General features: G+C 35.1%; 1 protein-coding gene across 3 annotated transcripts in view; it reads right to left on the minus strand.

Annotated features, from left to right (window-relative positions):
• Nucleotides 1-27,765, minus strand: part of ssp3 (SCAPER domain-containing protein short spindle 3) — a 115,985-nt gene that overhangs the window by 64,599 nt on the left and 23,621 nt on the right. For all 3 annotated transcript variants that reach the window (XM_073969042.1, XM_073969043.1, XM_073969044.1), the window contains exon 7: nt 4,116-4,261. In XM_073969042.1, coding sequence (XP_073825143.1) covers nt 4,116-4,261 — 146 coding nt within the window. The remainder of the gene's footprint in view (nt 1-4,115; nt 4,262-27,765) is intronic.

The following is a 27,765-nucleotide window of genomic DNA, read 5'->3' on the forward strand; positions in this document are numbered from 1 at the left end:
TCTACAGTTTAGTGTGCATAATCCTCGATATTTTGCGAAAACATTTGCCGTTCTAGCGGATGGATTTTCACGATCTGTGATCCGGACCATCGAAAAACTAAAATATCGCGGGGTACCAGCACACTCAAAAGGATATTGTAAATACTGTAACCAAAAATTTGTTTTTTTAGAAAAAAAATATCGCACTCAAATTTGTCCTTTGGCAGTAGATTACGGTGATGTTGTGTGGGATACAAAGTCAATATACATATTAAATTTTGCGTAATCGCGAGTACTTTAATCATTTTAAAAACTTCACTAAAATGGTACGCTCCAGATCTGTTGAACGGAACAACCGATTTGATCTAAACTTTGGATCCAAATGTTAAATTTAAAATGATCCATATCGGTCTTCTCCCTACGGTACCTCTCCCATAAAAGTGCAGTTTAGATCTGTAAGGAGATCTTATGTTTTTCGTGGGCTAGTCCATGCTTCCAGACTTAGTGGTCCAAATGCTCTAAATTATACGGTGACCAACAGAAATGACTTCAGGGCGCGATATCTATCGCAAAGAAATGACTCCCAAAATAAGATCCACTTCCAAAATGGACTATGTCGATGCATTCTCTCAGGTACCTCTTCTGCAACACTTTTGAGCTATAATTCAATTTTTATTTTTGTTGGCAAGTTCATGCGTCCAAAAAGGGCCACAAAATCTGAAACCTCCTAAATACATAATCATTGGGAAAAGGGATTTTGGTTGCGTTTCCGGTATTCGATTCGATATTATCAAAAGATAAATGTTTCAATTCACACAGGCTGAGGTTATATCTCTGTCAGCAAATCTGACTGATACTTTTTTCAATTGTTTTCATTATAACTACCAATCTTTTTAGTGGATTTTTTTAATCTGAAAGAGATATCGGAGTGGAATAATGATCGGTATGCCATTAGATTTCACTTACAATTTTCTATGTAGAAAGTGAACGGCGACCAGTTCTTCGAAATCAAATTTCGAACATTTCTGTTACATAATCACATTCATTTCATTGTTGGTTAGACTTTTTGACGACTAGGATTCAGACAAAGACAATATCTGCTAATCTGTTGGGGTTTGAACGCTTCAACAGCATCTTCTGGCTACGAAAATCGTTGCCCCACGCCTTTTTTTTCTTGATATTCGGGAATGACCTGTTTTGAATCGATGTGTGAGAGCTCGCATTGTCATGGTGCACAATTATTCGTCTGCTCTTTTTGGTTTTTTTTTTTTTTTTTAATTTCTCAGCAAACAAATTGTAGTGTACCACTCAAATTAACCGTCCTACGTTGCTCAAGCAACGCCACATGGTCAGTTTTGCCAGAAAACAGGCGACCATTGCTGTTCCTTCCATGAACAACTATCGTTGGATTTGGCTCGCCATCGAAGACCCATACGGTCGATTCCTGTTTTGTTTCGGGTTCATACGCATAGATCCAAAATTCGTCATCTGTAACGACCTTATAAATGTCCTTTGAAGCATGGCAGTCGTATTTATTCACAATTTCTTTGTACCAATCAACAAGAGCCTTTTTTCAGCGATTGCCAAATTGTACTACCAGAAAACCCAATTTTTGCCGCCAGGTGTTCATGCAAATGTTAGTTCGTGGAAGAAATTCCCAAGGACCCCTCTATCTCACGGTATATAACATGGCGATCTTACATTATCCGTTCACGCACGGCTAAATTTTTTTCTGGCACTACGGTCGTTTTTGGACGACTCTCACGACCTTCGTTGTTCAGCGAATGACGGCCACTATTGAATTCAGTACACCAGTTTTTCATAGTGCTATAGGATGGTCCTTTATCGACATACAAAGATTAAATTTGATCGGTGCACTCTTGCCGTGAGTGAAAAATGATCGAACGAAAATGTTAACAAGTAAATTCAATTTTTTGCAAAGTAAGTTAAGGCTAAGTACGTTACGGCTAAAAACGGTCAAACTTTATAAAAAATGTCAAATGGCGTCTGACAACTCGCAGTGTTGCCTAGGCCAGAAAGTTATCGTTCAGCCCTCGTATGAAATGGTAATCGGTTAATGTTAAATCGTACCACAAAAGTTAAAAAAAAATTGAGCATAAATCCAGTTCAAGGTCCCTTCTCGGATCAAAATTAGATTTTAATAATATTATTTTTTAGATGAAGATAATATTTGGGCCCCGATTATAGATAGATTATAGATAGATGCCATAGAATTGATTATAGATTACACTGTGTGTAATTTTTTGAGTCATGTTTTATTAACCATATTCTGACTCCACAGTGTGATAGAACACAAAAAACGAGAAGACTCGTGTCTCGCCGTTTTTCCCTATCTCATCAACTTTCGCGGTTATAGGCCTCCAAAGGTTTGAGGCTTTGATGTAAAAAGGGTCAATTAGTCAGGGCTATATCTTCCAAACCGTTAGGAAATTTGAATTTATCTCAGAAGCAAAGTTTTAGCTCTTGTCTTAAAGAACAAAAATTGTGAACACATATAATCCATCAAACTTCATCTGCAAGGTCAAAATCGCCATGGTCAAATTTCTTTTAAAATTTTGTCTCAAGTTTTGTTATACAGCTATCAAACCGATCAAATTTGAAGCAAACAACCAACTACAAAAATGTATCTCAGATTTCAATAATCATCTTTCTAGAATATACGACCTCTGTAGAAACGGATCTTAATGGTCAAAATAGCAAAACAATTTCGATTTGTATCCTCTTTTCTCGGCTTCTGCTCCATAGATACTAAACCGTTAAAAATTCAAGAAAACAATCAACCACATGAGTGTAGCAAAGGCATCAATAAACAACTTTCTGCAACATACGAAATGTCTATGAACGGTTCTTAATGGTAAAAATAGCAAAAATCTTTTGAAAATATCCAATTTTAATACTTTTTTCTCCAACTCTGGTCCAACCGCAACCGCCCAAAAATTAAGGATACAGTCAACCACAAAAATGTACCTAAGATTTCAATAAACAACTTTTTAGATCATATGAAGATTCTAGGAATGATTCTTAGGGCTGAAATTCGCGTACAATTAAATTATTTTTAACATTCCCCCTGCTCAGGTTTGGAAATAACAGACTGTTAAAAACTCAAGGAAATTTGAAAGGTTTGTTATTTACGGACCTGAACAGGAAAGAATGATCTAAAATAATCGAATTTTGAGCTGGAAGAATCGTTCCTAGAATTCATTTGTTCTAGTGACTTGTTTGTTGAAATCTAAGGTACATGTTTGTAGTTGACTGTATCCTTAATTTTTGGGCGGTTGCGTATCTTTGGAGCAGAGTCGGAGAAAAAAGTATAAAAATTGGACATTTTCAAAAGATTTTTGCTATTTTTACCATTAGGAACCGTTCATAGACATTTCGTATGTTGCAGAAAGTTGTTTATTGATGCCTTTGCTAAAAAAATTGTGGTTGATTGTTTTCTTGAATTTTTAACGGTTTAGTATCTATGGAGCAGAAGCCGAGGAAAGAGGATAAAAATCGCATTTTTTTGCTATTTCGACCATTAACATCCGTTTCAACAGGGTTCGTATATTCTAGAAAGATGATTATTGAGATCTGAGGTACATTTTTGTAGTTGGTTGTTTGCTTCAAATTTAATCGGTTTGATAGCTGTCTTACAAACTTGAGATGAAGTTTGAGGGATTATATGTGTTCACAATTTTTGTTCTTTAAGACAAGAGCTACAGATTTGCCTCTGAGATAAATTCAAATTTCCTAACGGTTTGGGCGATATAGCCCTGACTAAATGACCTTTTTTACATCAAAGCCTCAAATCTTTGGAGGCCTATAACCGCGAAAGTTGATGAGATAGGGAAAAACGGCGAGACACGTGTCCTCTCTTTTTTGGTCTTCTATCACGCTGAGGTGTCAGAATATGGTTAATAATTTTCGTGTTGCACAGTGTTATTTTCGGGTAGACTTTTGTACAGTCTGTCATAGGCTGAGAGTATCAGCGTTCCTAATGACAGTTATTTATCTATACCACTGTTATAATTGTTCCAAATGCAAATTGAGGATTATATAAAGATTTGTTTTATGTAAAAAATGAAAGATATACGTAAATATAGTTAAGTCTATAAGTCGGAATCTCAACTTACCTGGTGGACACACATCAATAAACCGGGTTATAAAGCCGAGCGTGGCCAATAAAGACAGGACGACGCTTTGATGACTTTCGATACACTCTCGAATTTTCATGCAACGTCGGGATAAAATATCAATCAGGCCAGTTATTACAGCATAGCTGAAAAAAAGATACAAAAAGGCTAAATTATATGGAAGTTCGTTACATCAAAACCATCCAATCAATACTAAAACTTAACCGACGCACAATGGTTCAGGAATCGATTTTCCTGGCCAAAAATCGAAATTTTGTTTTGTCAAAGATATTTAATTTCTATATGGGATTCGATAGTAAACATATTGAAACTAAGGAAACCAAAAAATTAGGCCCAAATATTGGAAGGTGTGGGCGTGGCGTGCCCCTAAAGACGAGCATTTTCCCCATTTTTGGGAAATACGTCAGTTTTGCAAATTTCTGGGGAAAGACGAAGCTATTTCTCTAAAACTATAACAGTTATTGTGTACATTGTTTTTTGTAAGATAGGTAGGATTGTGGCCTTTAAAAATCGTTTTAGTAAATTACCGTAGCGTTTACACAACATGATCTATTTTATTTTTCCTCGGGTACCAAATTTTATGAAATTCCATATTTAGTGGACTAGAACTTTTTTGGAACAACATGGAACAAAGTTCTGTTTTCACAGAAAGAGGCCCGAAAGTCTCGTCTTCCAGCCCATATATACTTTTGTACCCGTCCCGTTCCGTCCGTTTAACACTTTTTTCAGTTTATTGAAATTACATGGGTAAAAATGTGTGTTTTTCTACACTGTTTCCATATGAATTACAGTTTTTTGACACAAATTACAACTTTTTTGAGTATATAAGTTTTTATACGAGTTATATAAGTTGTATTAAAACCCAAGTAGAATTTTTTTAATTTTTGAAAAAAATTAAATTTTTTTGGTAAATTTTTTTTTTACAAATTTTTGAAAAAGAATTTTTTCGAAATTTTTTCGAATTTTTGTTTTTAGTTTTTTTTGGTAATTATTTTGTTTATTTGTTGGTGTTTGACCATCTTTAATACATAGGAAGATATAAAAACCACAAAAACACTCATATTTTGATGAAAAATAGTTAAAAAACTCAAAAGTTTAACTTTGACCTTGAATTTCTCTGCAACTACCAGGCCGAACTTGACCGCTTATAATTCGTCTGAAAGCTGATTGTGTTATCTGTCTAACAAAAAAAGAATTGAGAATATATCTCTATCCGTTCAAAAGTTACAGAAATTTGACCAGGAAAAAACGATTCTGAACCACTGTGCGACGTTATTTAAAATTACAATTTGAGAAGTCATCATTTAAACGAATCACAGCTCATTTAGAAAATACAAATGTGAAAATCACTTTAAAAACATAAACGAAGCTTAAGATTTTTTTTTTTTTTGGAAAATTTGATGTTAAATCTATGAAAACAAGAATTCCATGAATGTAACACAAAACTGCGGCAAATATTGTCAAGAACTGCCAGAACATTAACACTTGTCACGAAAACGTTTACAAAGATAACAGTAATCAAAAAAAGAAACAACGACATAGAAAAAAGTGTCACATGAAGTTGGAAATTATGTATGTGGTGCTGTGGTGGTGGCGTCGGCATTGGTTAGCTGATGGTCCAGAAATTTGAAACTAAAAATAAAGCAAAGCTGACAACAAATGCAACTTTTCACATTTCTAGTCAAAAGTACATTCTTTAAACGATGCTGTTATTTGCTGGAATCCTTGCATTTCCAGTTTTAACACAAAAAAAGAAAAGCTGCAAGCCTCCTGTCTCTTCTGAATAATACACACGTATGTCTTGTCATTTTCTTGTTTTCTTTGTCCCTTCTCGCTGTTCTTTTGTGTGTTGTTCTATACAAAAATGGAAAGCAAGCAAGCGTCGTGTGTATTCGACACTTGTTAAAATATTTGTACTTTAGGCATCCGTGTTATCCTTTTAAAGCCCTCTCTTGCTCGTTCTTATTTTTGTTATTTACTTATATTCTTCAGTTTCAAGTGTTTTCGGCGTGACATGTGTTAAATGCTATCCAGAAAAATCACCAGAAAGCGGGTGAGAATAGCAACATCAGTGGCAACAACATTAGGTAAATAAATAAAACTGCACTGCAACAAAAATAAAAATAAATTGTGTAAACAGCGGGGACATTTAAAAAAGAAAGATTCTCTTCTACTTTTTTGGGAATGATCGGTTCTTTGCAGATAGAGTAAATGTATTGAAATTATATCTCGTATCGTATTATATCGGACGGGTGATTTTTTTTTTAGATTAGAACCATGGCAGTAAATACCCCTAGAATTAGAAGGAAAATCTTTTTGAAAGCGTGCAATCGAAATAGCATATCTGACGGCTCAGAGCAAGTAAAGTTATGGCAAAGTATTGTTACAAGTGTATCTGGTGGATATAGGTTAATTTAGATGATTTTCCATGGATTTTATTAAGTATTTACTTTATTTGAATAACAACTGATCTATAGAATGTCACTCACAATTTTCCATGTTTATTACTTTTGTAGTATTCTCTCCCATATTTCAGTTTTAGCTTAATTATTCTTCTACGCCTCGTCGATTACTTAGGGATAAAAAGATGTCAATCCAAAAACCACAACAGAAGAGGGGTATGATAAATATACTGGTATATGTGTATAAGACTGTAACTTTGGAACCTGTACAGTACCATCTACGGGTAATGTACTAGCGCGGACATCCTCTTGTAAAAGTTATAGCTTTGTTCCTTTACTTTTTTAATGGTAAAAGAGAAAAGTGTCAAAATTGCTCAAAATTGCTCTCTCATGAACATTTTTACCAGAAAAGTAAAGGAATGGAAAAGTGGTATATCTGGTAGCAATGTCAAAAAGAAACATAAAAAATCAATTTTCGTCTTTTATTTCACAGTTTTTAATTTAGTTTTGTCAGCGTTCGACTTTTTCTTCTGTTTTCGTCAATTTTTTCTTCATTGTGAAATAATCGTCAAACAAATGTCGAAAAATCAGTTCTACCATTTTTACCTGCAGAAATTTTGTTGGTAGCCTGTGGTAGAAGAGAAAGGCACTTTCGATCTCTCTCGTCTCTCGCTCTCTTAAAAATTGCTTCCAGTTTTACCACTTTTTGGGGTTAAGGAACGCTTTGCAGGTTAAAAATGGTAACAAATGGTAAAAATGGTAACCTCAGGTAAGAAAAGGAACACAGCTTATGTTGATTGCACTGTGAGGGGTCTAGTGGAACTACACACAGAGAAGAGATATTGTTGGAACAATCATATTCTAAGAGCAAAATAGTGTATTTTAAAAATCTGAAAATATATATTGTTGTTTCAATCATATATTTTTTTATTAGAAAACATGATGACACAAAATATATTGTTGCACCAACAATACATATTTTAAGAATTTTAAAATACACTATTTTGCTCTTAGAATATGATTGTTCCAACAATATTTTTTCTCTGTGTGTAACCTAGAGAATCGACGATTGCCCGATAACTAAATAATTTATCTTGCTAGCAGGGGCCTAATTACGGATTTCGATCGAGTATTTGCTCGTGAATGAAAAAATCGAACTATGAAAACCTATTCGCGCCACCTAAGTTAAATGCATTAATGCAATACAATACAATTACTTTGTACTTTAACTGTTTTTTGTTTTGTTCAATATTAATTTTGAATTAATTGGTATGAATCATAGAAACTTAGCCATTTATTAACCGATTTGAACAAATAATAGTTTATTCGAAAGATATTATTCACCCCTTTAAAATGAAAAAGTATCAATAGAAATCCATTGTAAAAAAAAGAAGATATGCCCGTTTAAATTTAAAAATGTAAGAAACCAAGATTTTCACTACTTTTACCGTTATAAAATAATAAAAGGAATGACGCAAACGAACCATGGACCTATGGACCCCAACACGATAGAATTTTATAACAGAACGCTTGAATATTTTTCTGGTCAACTTTTGTAGCACAGTGTAATTTATCGATATTTTTCGAGAAATGTGCACTTTCTCAAGGCCAAAACTGCCTGAAGTATACTTTTGCGATGTACTAGAGAGTTCTTTATTATTGTGTTGGCTACAATTTTGTTCTTTGTGTTGGATCGCAAATTTCAATGGTTTGGCTGTTATATGCCAAAACATCTAAAAACACATCAATAAAAAACTTCAAGTCAAAATCAGGAGGCTCGATTTTCATCATAGACATATGGTCCAGTGGACTTTTTTGCTCAGTTCATCCCAAAAATCAGAAACGCGAGGGGCCTATTAAGGTTTTCAAATTGCCCCGGCCTATTGTTCGACGAATTCAACAAATATTTACGCTTTTCATTGATATTTTTTTAGTTTTTGCTTTAAAATAAACACAATTCTTACCATTTACATTCTTAATATACTTTATTTTCATAGTTCGATTTTTTCATTCACGAGCAAATACACGATCAAATCGAAATCCGTAATTAGGCCCCAGTTTCCTTCGTTACTCCCCTTCTACTCTCTCTCGTATTAATTACATTCATACGTTTGTTTGGCAGAAAACAAGATATCATATTATCATATTATGATAAATGGTAGATATTCATTGAACGTATTGGATGTACGATCGTTCTGAGGAGCAAACACCAACTCGGATCACCACCTTGTTGCAGCAAAGGTACGTACCCGATTCAAAGTAGCAAATAAAGTACGACCATACACAACACGGACGTTGAACATAGGTAAGCTGCAATCAAAACAGATAGCCACAGAATATTAAATTTAACTGACCCAATTGCTTAATAAAAGCATTCCTCGTCTCGATAACATATTAACACAGTGGCAAAGTATTGCACGGTGCGCCTTAACTAATATTAAATGAAAGGCGCTTACACCTGGGAAATTTTTGCGGATTCTGAAACTACAATGTTCATAGATGAGAAAAATCAAAAAACAAAAAAAATCGCCGGACGGATTTTCAAATAAATCGCGGTCAAAGTTTACATTTTAGGGGTTTTTTACGTTTTTACGGTTTTACTTGGAAACCGCAAGTCCTATCGTAATGGGACTAAATGAAATGTTGTAGCAGTGAAAACTCTACACAAGAGTGACCTTAATGGTACTTTCGTAGGTTTTACCATTTTTGAGATATGTAAGTTCGCATTGGGACAATACACAGACTGTATCGCCTCCTTATAAAACAATGTCCTACATGATGCCGCTAACTAACTAACTTTATGTGAAGTGAAGTTTTTGTGGATTCTGAAACAGCAATGTCCATAGAAAAGAAAGATCCAATAACAAGAAAAAACCCTAGAGGGATTTTTAAAAAAAATCGAGGTCAAAGTTCCCAATTTTTGGTTTATTTTAGGTTTTCAGAATTTTGCTTGAAAACGGCAAGTCCTGGATTTTCACTGCTACAACATTTTCTTTAGTCCCATTTCGATGGGACTTGCCGCTTCCAAGCAAAATTCTGAAAGTATAAAATAAACCAATAAATTTGAACTCTGACCGCGATTTATTTTAAAATCCCTCCAGCGATTTTTCTTATTTTTTGATTTTTTTTTTATCTATGAACATTCCTGTTTCAGAATCCACAAAGACATTCCAGGTATAAGCGGGTTTCACTTAAAGCTAGTTAAGGGGCACAAAACTCGGGCCAGCTGCTGGAAGTTGGTACCTATAATTTTGAGGTCGTTAAACACAAAAAAGAACATCATTTGTGAAATAAGAAGAGTTGTATTGGCCAACAGACAAGGCAATGCCTGCTGTGTTCGACAAATGTTCGGTGAGGGGCCAACTAAGTAAGGAAAGTGTGAACTAAAAAGTAAAATAAAGCTGTGTGCTAAGTAAAGCAAAGCCATGTACGAATAAGTGATGTAAGACAATAAAGCATTGTAGAATCGTAATCTAAAGCACACACGTTCATTTTGGGACATATTGCATCGGGAAATAAAACAACGTCAGCACTACGTTACGTTAAAACTAATCCCATAACAATATTTTCTACGTTTCATGAAGTAAGATGGAAAAATCAAGGCACACTCAAGAAAGATCCAAAATAATGATGAGGGCTGAGATGAAATTTTGGTCAATGTTAAGGCACTGCCTTACATCGTATTAATTTGTATACCCTCCTCCACAGTATGGAGGGTATACGTATTTTTTGCTTACCTGCACAATCAAAAATTGCACGACTTCTTGTGCAGCAATCCCTAAAATGCAGGAAGCTTAAGTTCGCTTACCTGCCCAACAAGGCCGATATCTTCAATATTACTTACGTGCATATGATATGCAGCTATAAGCAATGTTGAAATAATAAAGTAAGAGACATTTCAAGTTCGGGAGAGAAAACGTTACAATTTTTTACAATTCATTATATTTTCTTGTGTTGTATTTGTTTTGCACACTTCTTTTCAGTACAAAATCAGATGGTTGAATTTTATCCTTGTTTTGAGTTCGCAAAAAATTTTAAATTTTTTCTTGTGCAGATATATATGTAAATTTTACAGCCAAATGAAGTAAAATCACCAAAATTTTGATGCAGCTATGCCGAAAACGCAGCTATTGAATGTGCACTAAAACATAATATCTTGAACGGAATCTAGAGAATAGTTGCCTATAAACAGATTTTTGCTCAGGTAGCGCCAAAATGCAGCTATGAATAATGCAGTTAACCAGAAATTACTGTATTAAGTTTGATTGTAACTCATCGAACTAATCATTTGCGACCATATACAGTATATGAGTGAATATCAAAAAAATGTAGTTTCCATGAAGCCAAGGTTTGCACTATTATAATACGCGAACTATTGCAATTTACCAGTAACTATGACCATGTCTAGATCAATTTAGGTGTTTTTGAACAAAGCTCAAAAATTTGGCAAAATAATTTAATTTGCGTGGAAGTTATGACCGCATAAATGAATAAAAATAGGAAAAAAAAACGTTGAAGCTAACGAGATTTTTTACGTTACTATTTGATTGCTGATTAAACCGTTCAAATGACGGACATATGTCCAAAGTAAAAGTAGAAGAATACAAAATGAAGATTACACTTCTAATGTATCGCTTTTCGAAAGTTCCACTGCTTCCACCTTTTATGGATGCTGACATTTTGAAGCCGGATTTTAGTTGTTTTTCGTATTTTTAATTTAACTGGAACGCGCATTCGAGTATTTCAAAAAACAATTAATAGGATTAAAGTACTCGCAATTACGCATAATTTGATGTGTATATTGGCTATGTAGCCCACACAGTAGCAGAGTAATCTACTGCCAAAGGCCAACATTTAGTGCGATCTTTTTTCTAAAAAACATACTTTTTGGGTACAGTATTTACAATATCCTTTTGAGTGTGCTGGTACCCCGCGATATTTTAGATTTTCGGCGGTCCGGATCATATAAATCATTGATCGTGAAAATCCATCCACTAGAACGGCGAAAACAGCAACTGCAAAAACCGAAAAATGTGCGAAAAATGTTTTTGAAAATATCGCGGATTTAGTCGCATTTTCTGTGGATCGTTTTCTTGTCAATGAAAAAACTGATACATCACTCGCGGATTTGCGAAAACAGCGGTTTAAAAAATTTAGTGGCATGGGAGCTGTATCCGATTTATCCCAAAAATAGTGTGTGATGCTACATCCACGGTTCTTGGTGGATTTGATCGAAATAGGATTAGATCGATGTATTTTTCCACGGTTGGTAGTGAAATCGGATGCGCATAAAAAGTGTATGCACTTTGTGCAAATTATAAGCCTTATACAGATTGTTGCACACTAAACTGCAGACGACATCTTAGCGGCCAAAGTAAATCCTGGCAAATGTGTACAAATTAAAAGAGAAGAATTCGCCGTATTGATAAACCGCATGCGCATCAAGCGATTTTGAGGATTTCGCGATTTACACGAATTTCAAATAATACAGTTTTATTTGAAGATTATACCGCATTCAAAGGAACCCAACATTTATTTGAACGTTACCCATATCTTCCGCTAGATTTTAGCGTGTACTCGAGAAGTGATTAGAATAAAAAACGTGATTTTTTGCGTGAAATTTAACTGAAATAGAAGAATAACTCCGACCTAATTTTCTTACATTTTCTTCAACTAACTCACAAAAAAATTTGAAAAATATTTTCTCTTACGAACATTTTATAACATCCCTCAATATATATTTTTTTTTTGTTTTTGCTAAAATGTGCAAACCGCTAAACAGATTTCTATATTTTTGGTTCCATTTGAATCGTCGCGATGTTTAGATTACGTACATATTTTTAAAATATTTTTCCGATGCATAAACAGCTTAAATTTTAATAAAACAAGTTGCAAGCAAGCAATTTTTTTAATTCTTTCTTAATTTCCGCGAAAATTTACAACTTTGTCACTAATGTTATGTGACCTCAGTAATCATATAGTACGTAGGAAGCCCTTAATTAACAATGTTTCGCAATATAATGAGTAGCGTTGTTTTAAGATTTATTTCTTAGATCAGAATCAGATCAGATCAGAATTAAAACCGCCATAACTTTTTCGCGCAACAACCAAAATTAGTATCTCGAACAGATTTTAGAATCGGAATTTTGGATATAGGTTCACGTTTTGGTATAGACCCCATATAACGGTACTTCCCGATTTACGGCTTTTGATGCTTTTAGCTAAATTTTTTGACCGAATTAGCTGAAATTTGTCATTTGAGGCTCTAAATGACCAACAAACTTCTCCACTAAAAATTGCCAAGATATGTTCACGTTTTGGTATAGCCCCCCTCATTTGGAATTTAATGTTTTCAGTGCTCCCGAAACTTCTCCACCATAAATCGTCAATATAGGTCCATGTTTTGGAATAGCCCCCATGTAACGGTACCCCCGATTTTTGCTATTTTGAGGATTTTAGCTACAATTATTAACCGAACTAGCTGCAATTTGACACTTGAGGTTTTCAGCGGTAACGAAACTTCTCCACTAAAAATCGTCAACATAGGTCCATGTTTTGGTATAGCCCCCATATAACTGTACCCCCCTTTTCGTTATTTTGAGGATTTTAGCTACAATTTTTGAACGAACTAACTAAAACCTGACATTTGAAGATCAATTTTTTGGTATTGCCCCTATATAAAGGTACCTAATTTAGGCATTTGGAGTATCCATTTTAGTTCAGAATATTTTATGGTAGATAGTATAATGTTTTTTTACTTGTTTTAGTTTGTTTACTGACTGACGCTGAGCGTAGAACTCACAATCCCCGATTTGTAGTCGCTCTGCACACAGATATGAAATAGCATAACCCCTTGTAACTCCAATGTTAAAATATGTTTAAAATGCATCACCCCAAACTGTAATCTCCATTTCAGCGACAAAATCCCTAAATACCCTGCCATATTTGTCCTTAAATAGTATTTATTTAAAATGTTGTGTTTTTATAGTTAACCGAAGTGTTAATTTACACTTCAATATAAAGAAATGTGTGTTGTTGTTGTTTTTGCTTGCCGTCATTTCTCCATAATTTTCACAAACTTATTTTTCCTCTTTCAATTTTTCTTCACGTTTTGTTACGCTTTTGCAGTTTAGAACAAAAAATCAGCCATGGCCAAACATAACAGACGATGACAGGACATTGTAGCATATTCAAAAGGAAACCTCTTAAGCATCCGTAATATTACAACGTCACACAATTTACTGAAAAGTATAAACCGAAAATGAAAACTCAAACACAGCGACACCCAAGCAACTAAATGGCTAAAGAGGATATATACTAAGTATGTATGTGTGATTGGCCAAAATAATGTCCGCTATTTAGGATTGATGCCTTTAATGATACCTCTTTTGCTATGGAAGAGACTGGAGACTGACCACTCATTCCGGCTTATGACCACTACGTGGCAAATGATGTTAAACTGTATCTAGTCGTCGTTCAGTGTTATGTCTGCATTTAAGGCCAGCTTGTTGAGCGAAAAACAAGTAGTATAAAGACACACACTCGTTCTTGAATCAAGTTTCCCCATACGAATTCAAAGCCTTAACAAATCCATGGCTCCATTGTATCTCTAATGTTTGCACTGAACCATGCTGTTGTCAGTGTTTCTGAATCCTCAGATGATTCTTTCAATGAATGTTGATGAAACGAGCAAATACTGCAAATGTCAGCATTATCATGTTCATCATACGTTCCTGCATATAGTATCTCCATGTAGATATGTATAAAGAGGACAATGTAAACATAAGCCAATGTTACTGCTGAATTTCTATTTGACCATGTGAGGTATTAATATAAAACAGGTGAGTGCTAGAAGGCAAAATGTGCTAAGTATTATTTTTTACTATCAAATCCCTACTGATGGTTAGGTTAGGTCAGGTTGAAAAGAGGGACAATATAAAAATCGACACACGTCCGTATGGACATACACTTAAGCCAGGTTGACCTGTTGTTTGTGATTATTTAAAAATGTATCATTTTAGAAAATCTGTCCCATTTTCATAATCTCCGTAAGGATTTCTGTCAGTCTACTAATGTCTTTTGTACTAATCAAGAGTAGTTCCTTCGTTTTGTCCTCGCCTGGGTTCCCCCATAGGATTTTTGTGGTTTTCCCTTGTCTTCAGTGTTCCAGAGGGATATATGGATAGACGCGCCGCTTTTAAAGGCTTAGCGTTGTCTATGTGAGTTAGCTATCTCGTTACCCTTAATCCCTGCATATAATGTTAACCGACCATGATGAGAGTAGTCGTTAATTGACTTTTTAGACTGCAAGACAGTTTTTGATTTTACCGTCTTGCTTGTTATAGCTTTGATTGTTGTTTTACTGTCCGTTAGGATGTTTACGGTGATTGGCTTTGTGTCCCTATCCCTACTGATAGATTAACAGTATTTTCTTAATACGAATTGTCGAGGCTTGCAATAAGACGGAAACAGTTTTGAGGAAAGAACAATTCTTTGATACAATTTATTTAGGATTTCGGTTGAAATTATCGGATTTCTGCAGTTTCTATACTGCCAATCTTATGTCTGAAATATATGTCCAAGTCAGGTTTGTGTTAAATCATACAAATCAATCAATCATACAATTAATACAAAATATTGTGGATAATTCATTTTGATTTTTACAACATCCACTAGATAATCACACTGATAAAATATACATTTGTTAATAACCACATCGCTCATTTACTCAAAGAGTGACATATCTCAAAAAATCAAGTTTCGAAAAAACGCGTTTTATGTTGCAGATTTAAATTTGACTTCCCGTCTTTACACAATAAATAAAATAACTATTTGCACCATCTTTTGTAAAGAGCTAGTGCTAAATTTCTGTGCAAGTTCAATCATGATTTGAAGCGTTTTAGTACTTCATAAACTCAAAAAACTTTTTTGGTGATTTATACCAAACTCCTAGAAAATAAGCTGTAACTCGTTGAGTTTTAGAAATATGAACTAGAAAGTTTGACACAAGATAAAAGACGTAGAAAAAATAGAAATTGTTAACTCAAAAACCCCATTTTTTTGAGTTATGTCACTCTTTGAGTAAATGAGCGATATGTAGTGTAGTTCTTATTGCTTGTGTTTTCCTATTCACAAATACTATATCCAATCCATTCCTTCCATCATTGTCGCAATCCTGTAGTTGACATGATTTGTCCTTTGGAGTACTTGTCAAGTATTGCAAATTATAGCAAATGAAGGATATTTTTTGTGGTAACAATGATGAGTTTGTTTATTGGCATAAGGATCTTCTCGTTAACACTCACACATGTACGACTTATCCGAAATTGCTAAATTGCTTAGTTCATTCAAAAATAGATATTTGCAAATGTTTTCCTGCTGCTCCCTCAGCATAAAAACATGAGAAATATGGCCAACAATATTTATTTTTTGTTGGTTTCAACAAACAAAAACCAACAACATTACAAATAGATTTTTCAATGTCTGTTTGTTAAGCATTTTACAAAATGCAAATGTTGGAAAGTTTTATGTTGATTGGCTTTCATTACTGAAAGTTGATGTCCTTTTTGAAATTAAGTATCCCTGTCCTTTCATTATATTATTTTCTTGTGACAATTGCAACAAATTAAAAATCCTACGAACGAGAAAGGGCCAAGAGTATTGTGTGGAACAAGGGCCTTGAAGAAAAAGTTTGATTCAATATTATACACCATTCCTTGGCCAAGCAACATCAAACATTTTTCAACGGTGGCAAAATACCCCTCAGTAATGTTGGCGACATTTCCTGAGTATTTCAGCCTTGAAAAACTTCTCCACAAGTGATGTCTTAAGACACGCCGTTCGGACTCGGCGATAAACAGTAGGTCCCATATCATTGAGCTAAAATATGAATCGGGGTGCACTCATTGATATGAGAGAAGTCTCCCTTGTCCCGTATGGGATGTTGTGGAACAATGTTTTTTTGTTCAATATTATACATTTCGTCACATCCACGGCCGACAAAGACTTAAACATACAAATTGGCTTCAACGGGTCTAAATTTAGGAATACACTAATTTTTCCAGCTATGGCAAAAATAAATCTTGGGTTAGGTTACCGATGGTGTTATCGCTCAAAATCCAAATACTCGGACCAAATATGAATTTTAAAACTACAATTTGGATTGTTAATGAACATGTCTTCCTCAGCACCGTCATAAATAATATTGGTTTGAAAGAAACGGGTGTATTTAAGTTATTTTACATGAATTTCTATTAATTTATGAATTTGAATGTAGCATAAGCTACAATCAAATTAACAATAACTAGTGTAAAGAATTTCACTCACTTTCCATGTTTATTATTGTTTTTGTTGAACTCTCTCTCTCTCTCATATTTGTTTTTGTCTAACAATCTGGCTACATTGTGACTTCATTCATTGTAACCCCTTCTACACTCTCTTATTTATTACCTCTGCCCATTGGTTGTTTGCATTCATCCGTGTGTTTGCATGTGTGTATGTCAGCCCTGCTCACAGAGAACAACATACTGTTTAAGAGTAATTGTGAAAAAAACCTTTTTGGAAGTTTCTTTCCATGTTTCATTAATTTTTAAACTTTATTGTCCTCAAAAACGATTCCCTAGATAAAATAAACAAAAAAAAAAAATAGAAAAACCAAAAATATTCACTTGTTTGTGTATCACCAAAAACCGAAAGAGAATTGATGGGGAAAAATTTGACCATTCTGAGCAGGCCTGTTGTATGTGTATTTGCGAATCCGTTAGCATTTCGCCTGAACATTACAGAACCTCCTAGATTGAGAAGGATAGAACAGTCTGCCCATCATCGAGCGAGTATAAATACGGGAGAGTAGCAGGTGGGTGAGTTGAGTTGTAATTCAGACCACGAATAAAAAGGTACCGTCAGCTAGCTTTGTGCTTAGTAGAATTACGCTGAGTGCTTAGCAACGAAGTAAAGTCTTAAGTGAATAACGCCAATAAAGCATTGTAGAATCGTAATCTAAACAATCCACCGTTGTATATGGTATAAATAGTATCGGGGAATAAAACAACGTCTACACAGGATTAAGTTAAGGATAATTCCGTAATAATACAACAACATCAGTTTCAAACTAAAGAAAAAAATAATATTTGACACCGCCCATCCTGATGTATGACACATAAGACAGCGCTTGGTGTGTTTGAGAGAAAAGTTATTTTAAAAATCCACGGACCAATATGTGTTCTCGAACTTTTGACATAGTTATAGGTAAAATTAGTCATGACATAGCCGTAACGCCTTAAGGCCATATCAATCAGCTGATCGAACCAAAACTATAGAAATCTATGTATTCGATTAGTATGTCATAGCCACAACCGTAACCATAAGAACCCCACCTTGAAATGGAGAGGGAAAATAATTTTCCTCACCTCATTGAATAGAAGGAAGATCAGTGTGGGTACTTTAGCAGGCTGATAAAGCAGTACTTGGTGACAAAACTCTTCTTATTTAAAAATCGAGCGAGTTTTAACTTATTTTTGGATATTTCTCTTTCATTGCTGTTCCAGAATCCGCAAAAACATTTTCACACCTTCAACATTTTTTTGTAATCCCATTTCGATAGGCCTTGCGGTTTCTAAGCGAAATCGTGAAAACCTAAAAAAACCTTAAAATGTGAACTTTGACCGTGATTTATAAAAAAGCGCTCCGCCGATCTTTTATTTATAAATGTGTGTTTATGTCAAGGGTAGCCAGTGGGCGCTTACTGAGAGCAAGTGAGCACACACTTCTATGTGTTCTATATTAAAATTTACGTTCACTTGCTCCCAGTAGGCGACCACTGGCTTGTGTATGTGTCTGTTTTTTGTGGCTTTATGGTTTGTATGTATATTAGATTTAAACAATTATTTGTTTTCATTCAAACATAAATATGTTTACACTCAAACAAATATTTGCTTGCACCCAAACATAATTCTTTTACATTCCATCACATTTTTGTTTGCACCCAAACATAAATTTGTTTACACCCAAGCTTTGTTTACACCTTTACACCCAAGCACACAACATATATTTGTTTGCAGGACCTAAACATACATATGTTATGTTATGAACTGTTGCAAACATATATATGTTTGCTGCAAAATATGTTTGGGACATATGTTAGAGAGGCCTTTTTCCTCCGTGTATGTATTTCTGAATATTGAAGACATAGTTTCTTGGCTAAATACTTGACTAAGCCAAACAAAATTGATAGTCATAATATTCGGGATCATCATTATTTTAGTATAATTATTGGTCATCAGCCTGACCATCCCAGCAAAATGTTCGATGCCAAAGATGCTATTCAAGAATGGGTGCAAGTGAAATGGAATGTCATTTTTTCAGCATCTTCACTCATTCTTTTTACAAGAGCGTGACCCCCAAAAGATGCAATTCATTTTCAGATCCTAAGCATGTCATCTTTACTAACTCGATGGAATGGTATCTTCAACAATTCTTTGGCATGGCATCTTAACCAATTCCCAAGAATAGCATTTTCACTAATCTTTGGCATGTCATTTTCACCAACCCTTTGGCATGTAATTTTCACGTCTTGTTCGGAAAATGGAAAATGCTGTATTGAAAAATGATTTTCATTTTTTTTTTATTTTATTAATTCAAAGGAATTAATGAAATAACTATAATTTATTTATCATCATAAAGTTTACATCTATAATTGCAGTTTGTTCTCGATGTTGTAACAGTAGTTAATATGTTTGTTTTCTCATTTTTCTGCTTAATCTGACTCTGGGTCTATCAGTCGTAAGAATGTGGCTATTTCGCTATCTGTATGGTTTGTAACCACAAAGCTGCAAACTTAAGTTTCTTACCAGGGGTGGTAGGACAATTGAAAAGGTGCAGTGTGTCGTGTCATCAGTACTTGCCCTATAGGAATTTTGACGGCTGCACCATCCCGAGCGTATTGACGCAAAACTACTCTGGTTTGTCCTGACAGCTGGCGCTTCTCAGCTGCGATAGATGGTGGATGTTCTCCAAGGACCGCATTCACACGATAACTGTTTACTGCATCTGTGAATGCTACTTAAACCTGGTTGAAAGGCTTGTTGATCTAGAGGTTCTCTCTTGTAACGTTAGACTTCTCTTTCTAGATTATGAGCACGGCTTGCTCTGAGTGAGTCCTCTGCTAATACGGAGATGGCCTTCAGCGCAGTTGTTGTGCTGCTTACGAATCCTGGAAAGTTATTTCTGATGCTGGAAGAACTATAGCCACAAGGGTCCTTGCTACGGGCGACAAAAGCGAAATCGGTTTGTAAGATTCACCTTTGCTGGCATCCTTTTCGGGCTTCAGTAGCTGGCCTATTTTCCAGACTTCGGGAACGATGTGTTTGGCAAGCAACAGGTTGTAAATTTAAGTGAGAAACTTGACTTCCGGCCGTCCCAGCTGTTGCAGTCTAAACAACGCCGCTGCACGCAACAGAGTTTACTTCCTCCGCAACAGGTTTTGATTCATCTTACAAAAGGATTTTACTTCCCATCAGTTCGACATTGACTCCAACTGCAGATTACTATTTCGTGAATTTTATTTTACAACGTTTTGGAAATGTTTGTTGTTTTGTAGGGATCTACAAACCGACTTGTTGAGCAGGGTTCTCTAGAGCAGACAAGGAAAATTTTTCTAATTGGTCTGTTCCTTTACTTTTAAAAATGGTAATTGTTGCAAAAATGGTAAAAGTGGTGAACTGCTCTCATATAAATTGTATGGTTTTAAAAGTATGGAAACACTGCGAGTAAAAACTGGTAACCTCAGGCACGTAAAGGAACACGACTAATACCAAAGAGTGCAGTCCGACTCTACTTTTAGCTCAATGATTGGGACTTCCTAGCATAGTAAATCTTACATTGCTTTAAACGCACATATTTTGATAAATAAAAGAATATATACACGTGTAAAAATAAAAACACAAAATTCATCTCTATTGGATCGATGGAATGGGTTCAAATGCTAAGGAAAAGATCGGATCTATCACGACTTCCTCTGAATTGGTTCAAATGCTGATGAAACGGATCGGATCTTTCACGACTTCCTTCGAATGGGTTCAAATGCTGATGAAAAGATCGGATCTTTCACGACTTCATTTGAACCAATGCAAAAGATCCAGTGAAATCATGGCATCTCATGGAACCACTTCCATAAAATTTTGCTGGGCATGAGAAATATGTCATTCTAAGAGATGTTCGAGTTCTCTGCAAGTCCTTCCGCCCACCATTTTTCCTTTTCTTGTTTTTCTCTACGAGGGCGGTTCGGAAACTTCTTAGCCTATCAATGAAAGAGAATAGTTAGTTTTTCAAAAATATTTTTATTTTTCAACATAATCTCCTGAAACTTCAATACACTTAGTCCAACGCTTTTCTAGCAATTCTATCCCTTGATTAAAATAGTTTTTCTCAAGGTCTTCAAAATAGTGGTTTACAACTGTAGTTGCATCTTCATTTGAGGTAAAACGCTTGCCAGCAAGGATTTTTTTTAGATTTGGGAACAAGTAAAAGTCACTGGGAGCTAAATCAGGAGAATAAGGTGGGTGGTCAAGCAACTCGTACTTTAATTCGTTGATTTTAGCCATTGTTAAAACACTCTTGTGCGCTGGTGCGTTGTCTTGATGAAAAATTATTTTTTTGTGTTGTAAGCCAGGACGTTTTTCTCGAATTTGTACATTTAATTCATCCAAAAGGTTGCAATAGTACTCTGAATTTATTGTTTTACCCTTTTGCAGATAGTCAATCAATAAAATACCTTTGAAGTCCCAAAAAACCGTTGCCATAACCTTACCAGCCGATTGAATTGTTTTTGCCTTCTTTGGGGCACTTCCTCCAGCTTCAGTCCATTGTTTGGATTGTACTTTTGTCTCTGGAGTATAGTGGTGGATCCATGTCTCATCAACAGTTATGAAACGACGTTTAAAATCCATTTTATTTCGCTTAAAACGATCCAAACAAGCTTGAGAAATGTTCATTCTTATGCGTTTTTGATCGACTGTTAACAAATGCGGCACCCATCTTGCAGAAAGCTTTTTCATCTGTAGTTCTTCATGCAAAATTAAATGTACTCGATCATTTGAGATGTCCATTATATTAGCAATTTCACGCAGTTTTATTCGTCGATCATTTAATACCATATCATGCACTTTGGCTACAATTTCTGTTGTTGTTGCTGTTTTAGGACGTCCACTACGTGGTTCATCTTCAATGCTTGTACGACCACGATTAAATTCAGCAACCCAATTTTTTACTGTTGCATATGAAGGAGCACTTTCACCTAACACATTCACCATATCATTATGAATTTCTTGTCCCGATAAACCTTTTTTATGTAAATATTTATTTCTAATTTTTCCATTGTAAAAAAATTGCGGATGCGTCTTTTTTGAACACCTGTTTCTATATGAAGGAGTTGCCAGATCGAAACAAAATTTAACATGTGTTCATAACAGAGATGGAAGTTTTTCTGTTTATACCGCGCTTTTTGTGCTAGGCCAAGAAGTTTCCGAAATGCCCTCGTATATTCAGAATCCTAAGTTTATTTATCAAAAAGACATTTACGCTGAGTAATGGATGCTTTTCGGATTATGTGGCATTTGTTTGTATTGTCCTTGTTTGTTGTGCGATGGGTGGTTTCCATTATGAATGCTTCTTTTTTAGGGTTCTTGTTTCAATTCAAAAGAACTAAGAAGGAGTAATGATGATAGACTAGTGAGAGAGTGGAGCATATTTGTTCCTTTTGTTGGTGGGCAAAAGAAACACGCAAAAGATGAAAGGGGTCAAGTGTGTGCTTAACTCAAGTGGGTATCAAGAAAAGCACAAGAACTGAAATGACTTCTAGCATCATTGTCATCGAAAATCCATCATTTATCTGTCACATCACACTACTACACCAAGTTCTCGCCACAATAAGACACACAATAAACACCAGAGGAAACTGGCCAGCTCTCTTATCTTATTTATCCTTTACTAGCATGTGCCCGCTACTTCGTTAGTGAAAAATTCACATTAATAGAAAGGAGGATGGAAACAGGGGGCCTGTTCTGTAACTTTTTAACAACGTTAATAATTGTTTATTTTACAACAATTCCTTTTGTTTGTTTTGTAGTTTTTACAATAACAAAAGATGTTTAAACAATATCGAAAGTTGTTAAATGTTACAGAATAGGCCTACAGATTTATAAAAAAAAAATTATAAAGTAAAATACGAAAAATTTTTTCAAATTACAAAATTCGATTTCTAACCTTTCTAATACTAACGGTAAAAAATTAATACTTTTCGTACACCTAAGACTCGAATTCAAATTCATTCGTATTAATACCAACCACATCAACAGCGATATTCAATCCAAATTTAGTACCATTTATTACTTTCCGTGCGTACTTATAGTTCCAAAACGACCTCATTATCTCAACAGCACTCACCAATAGTTACAATTTTACCAAATTTCGGAATTCCAGATATATTCCATTCCAGTACATTTGGTATGCTTATAGTTCCAATTTTCTCCTCACATCACATGTGACCATAATGCAATTTTAGGATTCCAGTTCTATCATTCATCTAGTACCAAAATTACTCCAAATGTAGTACCATTTAGCTTGCATTTAGTGTGCATTTACACAGAAAGAACCAACACCAAATTTTGTACAATTTATTATATCACATACATATTTCAAAAACTTTACCTACAACCAATACAAAATATAGTACCATTTAGTAACTTTCGTAGACATACGTACGAATTTCCAAAATGACCAGCTCTATCTATTCACCCAAATTCAAATTGTACAAAATTTAGTACCATTACAAAAAATAAAAAACATTATTCCATCACTTGTAAAATATTCAAAGGGTGGGGGTTTTGATCTCTCATGTCCACAAATAAAAGTGTATAATTTGTGTCTGTCATTAACATGATTTTTGGTTATTGTTTTGTTTTCTCCCCAATATTCATTCACACTATATTTGCGGCGATAATTGATAATGATTTGTCATGGCATGTTTTTTTACTATGTTCGCATCATTATCCTTATCCATAGATACACATTTCGCTCTGTCATCAGTTTGAGGTCATAACTGGACAAAAAGCAATTTTAGTTTTATGATAAATTATTTTATAAAATGTATTTACATTAATGCAATATATTACATTTTGAATGATTGTGTTTGATTTTGTTGTTACGAGGGGAACTAGAAAACTTTTTGGCCTAGGCAACACACAGTGTCGCCAGGCGTCATTTGACACTTATTTTTGGGACATTTGTCAGTTTTTAGCTTAAGCGTACTCAAGACGGTTCGTTATACAAGCATGTGTTGGGTTGTTTACAGTGACATAAAAAAATCACTTTGCACAAAAATTGAATTTACTTGTGAACATTTTCGTCCGATAATTTTTCACAACTTTCGACGTGGATAATCCCGGCAAGATTGAGTGCATGAGATACGAAAAACTGGTTTAATGAATTCAATCGTGACCGACACTCTTCAAAAAACGAAGGTCGTGAGGGTTTCCCAAAAACGGACGTTGTGCCAGAAAAAAATAAAGCCGTGCGTGAACGGATAATGCAAGATCGTCATGTTATACACCGGGAGATAGAGGCATCCTTGGACATTTCTTCCACTAGCTAACATTTGATATTGCATGAACGCAAAAATGTATTTTTCTCGTTAGATCCAACAAAATCGCAATAGCTACATTTTGTGGACAAATTTAGGGTTCCTAGTTGTTCAAGTGATTTTATCCACCTAAAATTGTGTTTTTACCCTTGACCCTATCTCCTAACTTTACATAGTTTTCTTAATCTTAATTCCCTTAGCGTTGTTTCACTTTGAATCGAACTTTTCCGAAATTTTGTGTGGGAGGTACCCGAAGGTGTTGACCGATGGAGTCCATATTGGAACGTCATCTATGTCTGGTAGAAATTTCCGATATGTAAAGTATGGACCAAATCGGTTACTACCTTTAAGAGTTATCGTTCCCACAATTTTTCCGAACATTTTCCAACTTTTGTGGGGGAGGTACCTGAGAACTTAAACTAAGTTTGGACAAAATAATGCGGAGGCAAAATTTTGTACCAAATCGGTTCATCGATTCAAGAGTGATCGGGCGCACCAGCCAGACAGGCAGACAGACGGACAACGATTGCTTAATCGACTCCAAATTGTCTTAAACGGATTTCGTCCAAACACCCTTGGGGTTTAAATCCATTATTTCGATAAATTCTGAGGGTGAGGTTTGACAATGGACCCGAAGAAGTGAGGTAGAAGGAATTAAAGAATACACCTTGGGCAACATGGTTCTGATGTATGACTATTAGGGTTATGACTTTTTGACATTTTTCCTTAAAACTGATTTCCTGTAGCAGGGATGAATGAACTTTTGCCTGTTAATCACTATGCTATCGTTTATTCCATTGAAATATAAAAAAGTTCACGCACAAATCGATTTTAAAAAAATAATTTTTTGAAAAATATACATATGAAATGAAAAAAAAAAATTTTCAAAAAATTATTTTTTGTTGCACGAATGAATAAAGATAAGCCTACTAATAACTATAATAACGTTTATTTCATTCAAATATTAAAAAAGTCGCAAAAAAAGTCACTTTGACAAAATTTTAAATTTTTTGTTTTTTGTTAAAAAATTATATTTTTGAATAAATGCGTTTACGACATTTTTACGATTCTCAGAATTGAAGAAAAATAGTGAGAAATAAATTTTATGTCATTTTAATTATCTCATGTGGCTCTAAAGTTTATTTTCAATTATAAAGGGTGTTTTTTTAAGCTAGATAGAACTTTAAACTGTAAAAAGTAACACAAAAAATTAAATTTTTATGAAACTTTTTTATTTGTTTCAGTATACTCTGACAAATCATCATGAATAGACTCACGCTTGAACAACGCTACGATATTATCCAAATTTACTTTGAAAATCAGTCGTCGAGTCGTCAGTTGTTTTATCGCAAAATTGTGTTCATCGATGAGGCGCATTTTTGGCTTAACGGGTTTGCAAAATAAGCAAAATTGCCGCATATGGAGTGAGACCAATCCACAAGAGACCCTACAGACTCCATTACATCCAGAAAAATGCACCGTATGGTGCGGTTTTCACTCTGGTGGCATCATCGGACTTTATTTCTTCAAAAATGAGGCTGGAGTTCGCGTTACGGTCAATGGAGATCGTTACCGCACCATGATCAATGATTTTTTGTTTGAAAATATGGATGACATTGATCCGGAGGAGATGTGGTTTCAACAGGATGGCGCTACGTGCCATACGGCGAACGCAACCATCGACTTATTGAAATCAAAATTTGGCGATAAGTTGATTTCGAGAAGTGGACCTGTCAATTGGCCTCCAAGGTCGTGCGATTTGACACCTCTCGATTATTTCCTGTGGGGAAACCGATTTAATTTATGACAAACTATTTTCCTTGAAGAAGTTTTAGCAATGTACTTCAGTTTTTGTATCGCAATTTAGCGAAATAGTAGAAGAACTCCCGAATTTTTTTCTCCAATTTTTCGTATTAAACCAAAAGTTATATAATTCGGAATATTATTCCAACAATGATTTTTCCTTTTTATTGTTGCTTCAATATCCAAGTTATAAACCCAATCGTTATAATTTTGGTCTCACATTTTTCTACGCCTAGTGTAGATTCTGTATGTATTTTTATACCCTCAGCCTATAGGCTAGAAAGGGTATAAACACTTTGATACGACCAAAAATGTGCCTCATCGAAATAACGGTTTTAGACCCCGAGTATGTTCGGACAATATTCGTTTCAGACAATTTGGAGTCGATTTAGCCATGTCCGTCCGTCATCTGTCTGGCTGGTGCGCATGATAACTCTCGAACGGATCGACTGATTGAAACCAAATTTTGGGTACCGCTATATTTTGTCCAAACTTAGTTTAGGTTAAATTAAGTTAAATGGGCCATATCGGTCCACACCTTCGGGTACCTCCCCCACAAAAGTTCTAAATTTTTCTGTTTTATGGTGTGAACAATAACTCTCGAAGTGAGCAATCGATTTGGTCCAAACTTTGCACATCGTATTATTCCTTCCAAATATATATCGGGCTGGAATATCGGTCCACTCCCTAGGATACCTCGAACACAAAATTCGGATAAAGTGAAGTTTAAGAGCACGTCGCGGATCGTTTTGAATTTTTTTTCAGCAAGCTGTCCTTGCTGCTCCCTTTATGACCGTACAATTTTTTCGGACGCAAGTCCATTCTTCCTGAGATATTGGCCTGAAAGCTCCAAGAAACCCTAACGGTACCAATCAAAATGGCAATTCCGCAAGATAATTCTCACAGGGAGTGTCTGATTGGTGCAGACTTTGCACATCGTATTATTTCACCCAGTCATGTATCAGATTGAAATATGGACTATATCGGTCCACTCCGCACAAAATTCGGAAAAAGCGATGTTAAAGCTCCCCTTAGATCGTTTCGATTGTTTTTTCAGTAGGTTGTCCTATTGATCCCATTTACAACGGTGCAATATTTTCCGGAGTAAGTCCCTACTTGTTGAGATAATGGCCCAAAAGCTCCAAAAACTCCGCCAGCACATGCTAAAATGGTTATTGTGCAAGATAACTCTAAAACTTTTTCAAAAATGTCTTCCAAACTTAACGTAATTTAATATGTACTTTGAGTTCTCTATGAATCAGTAGTTTCCTTACTAAAAATTGTATATGTCGATGATTTGGTATTGCACACACATTACGGTACCTACAGATTCCACGTATTTTAAAGCAAATTCGTGATTGTTGTGATTGTTGTTTTTTTTTCTTGTCAGTGACTGAGGTTATACCTATGACTGATACTTTCTTACTTGTTTTCCTAATTTCATCTCTGGCCTGGATAAGGATACACAACCAGGAATGGGTTGCTACCAATGGAGCGGAGTTCCCCGATGAAACGAAACACACCACACGACTTCCACATATGTATAAACAAACACCAAATACCACCAGCAACAATGCAAGCGGCTTTACAATTTTGTGGCAAAAGAAAAATAAAAATGAATGAAATGTTGGTTGTTGTAGATGTTCCAAGGCCCGACAACAGGTAAAGAAATGGTGGCTACGGCAGCAGAGATTATTGATAACGGCAACATCTATGTTTGGCAATATTTTGTGGTAACAGACACAAACACACGCTCTATAATAATAATCATCATCATGGTTATGGCATC

Source organism: Musca autumnalis, unplaced genomic scaffold (genome assembly GCF_047663935.1).
Source record: "Musca autumnalis isolate F117 unplaced genomic scaffold, ASM4766393v1 scaffold_2, whole genome shotgun sequence".
Classification (NCBI taxonomy): Eukaryota; Metazoa; Arthropoda; class Insecta; order Diptera; family Muscidae; genus Musca; species Musca autumnalis.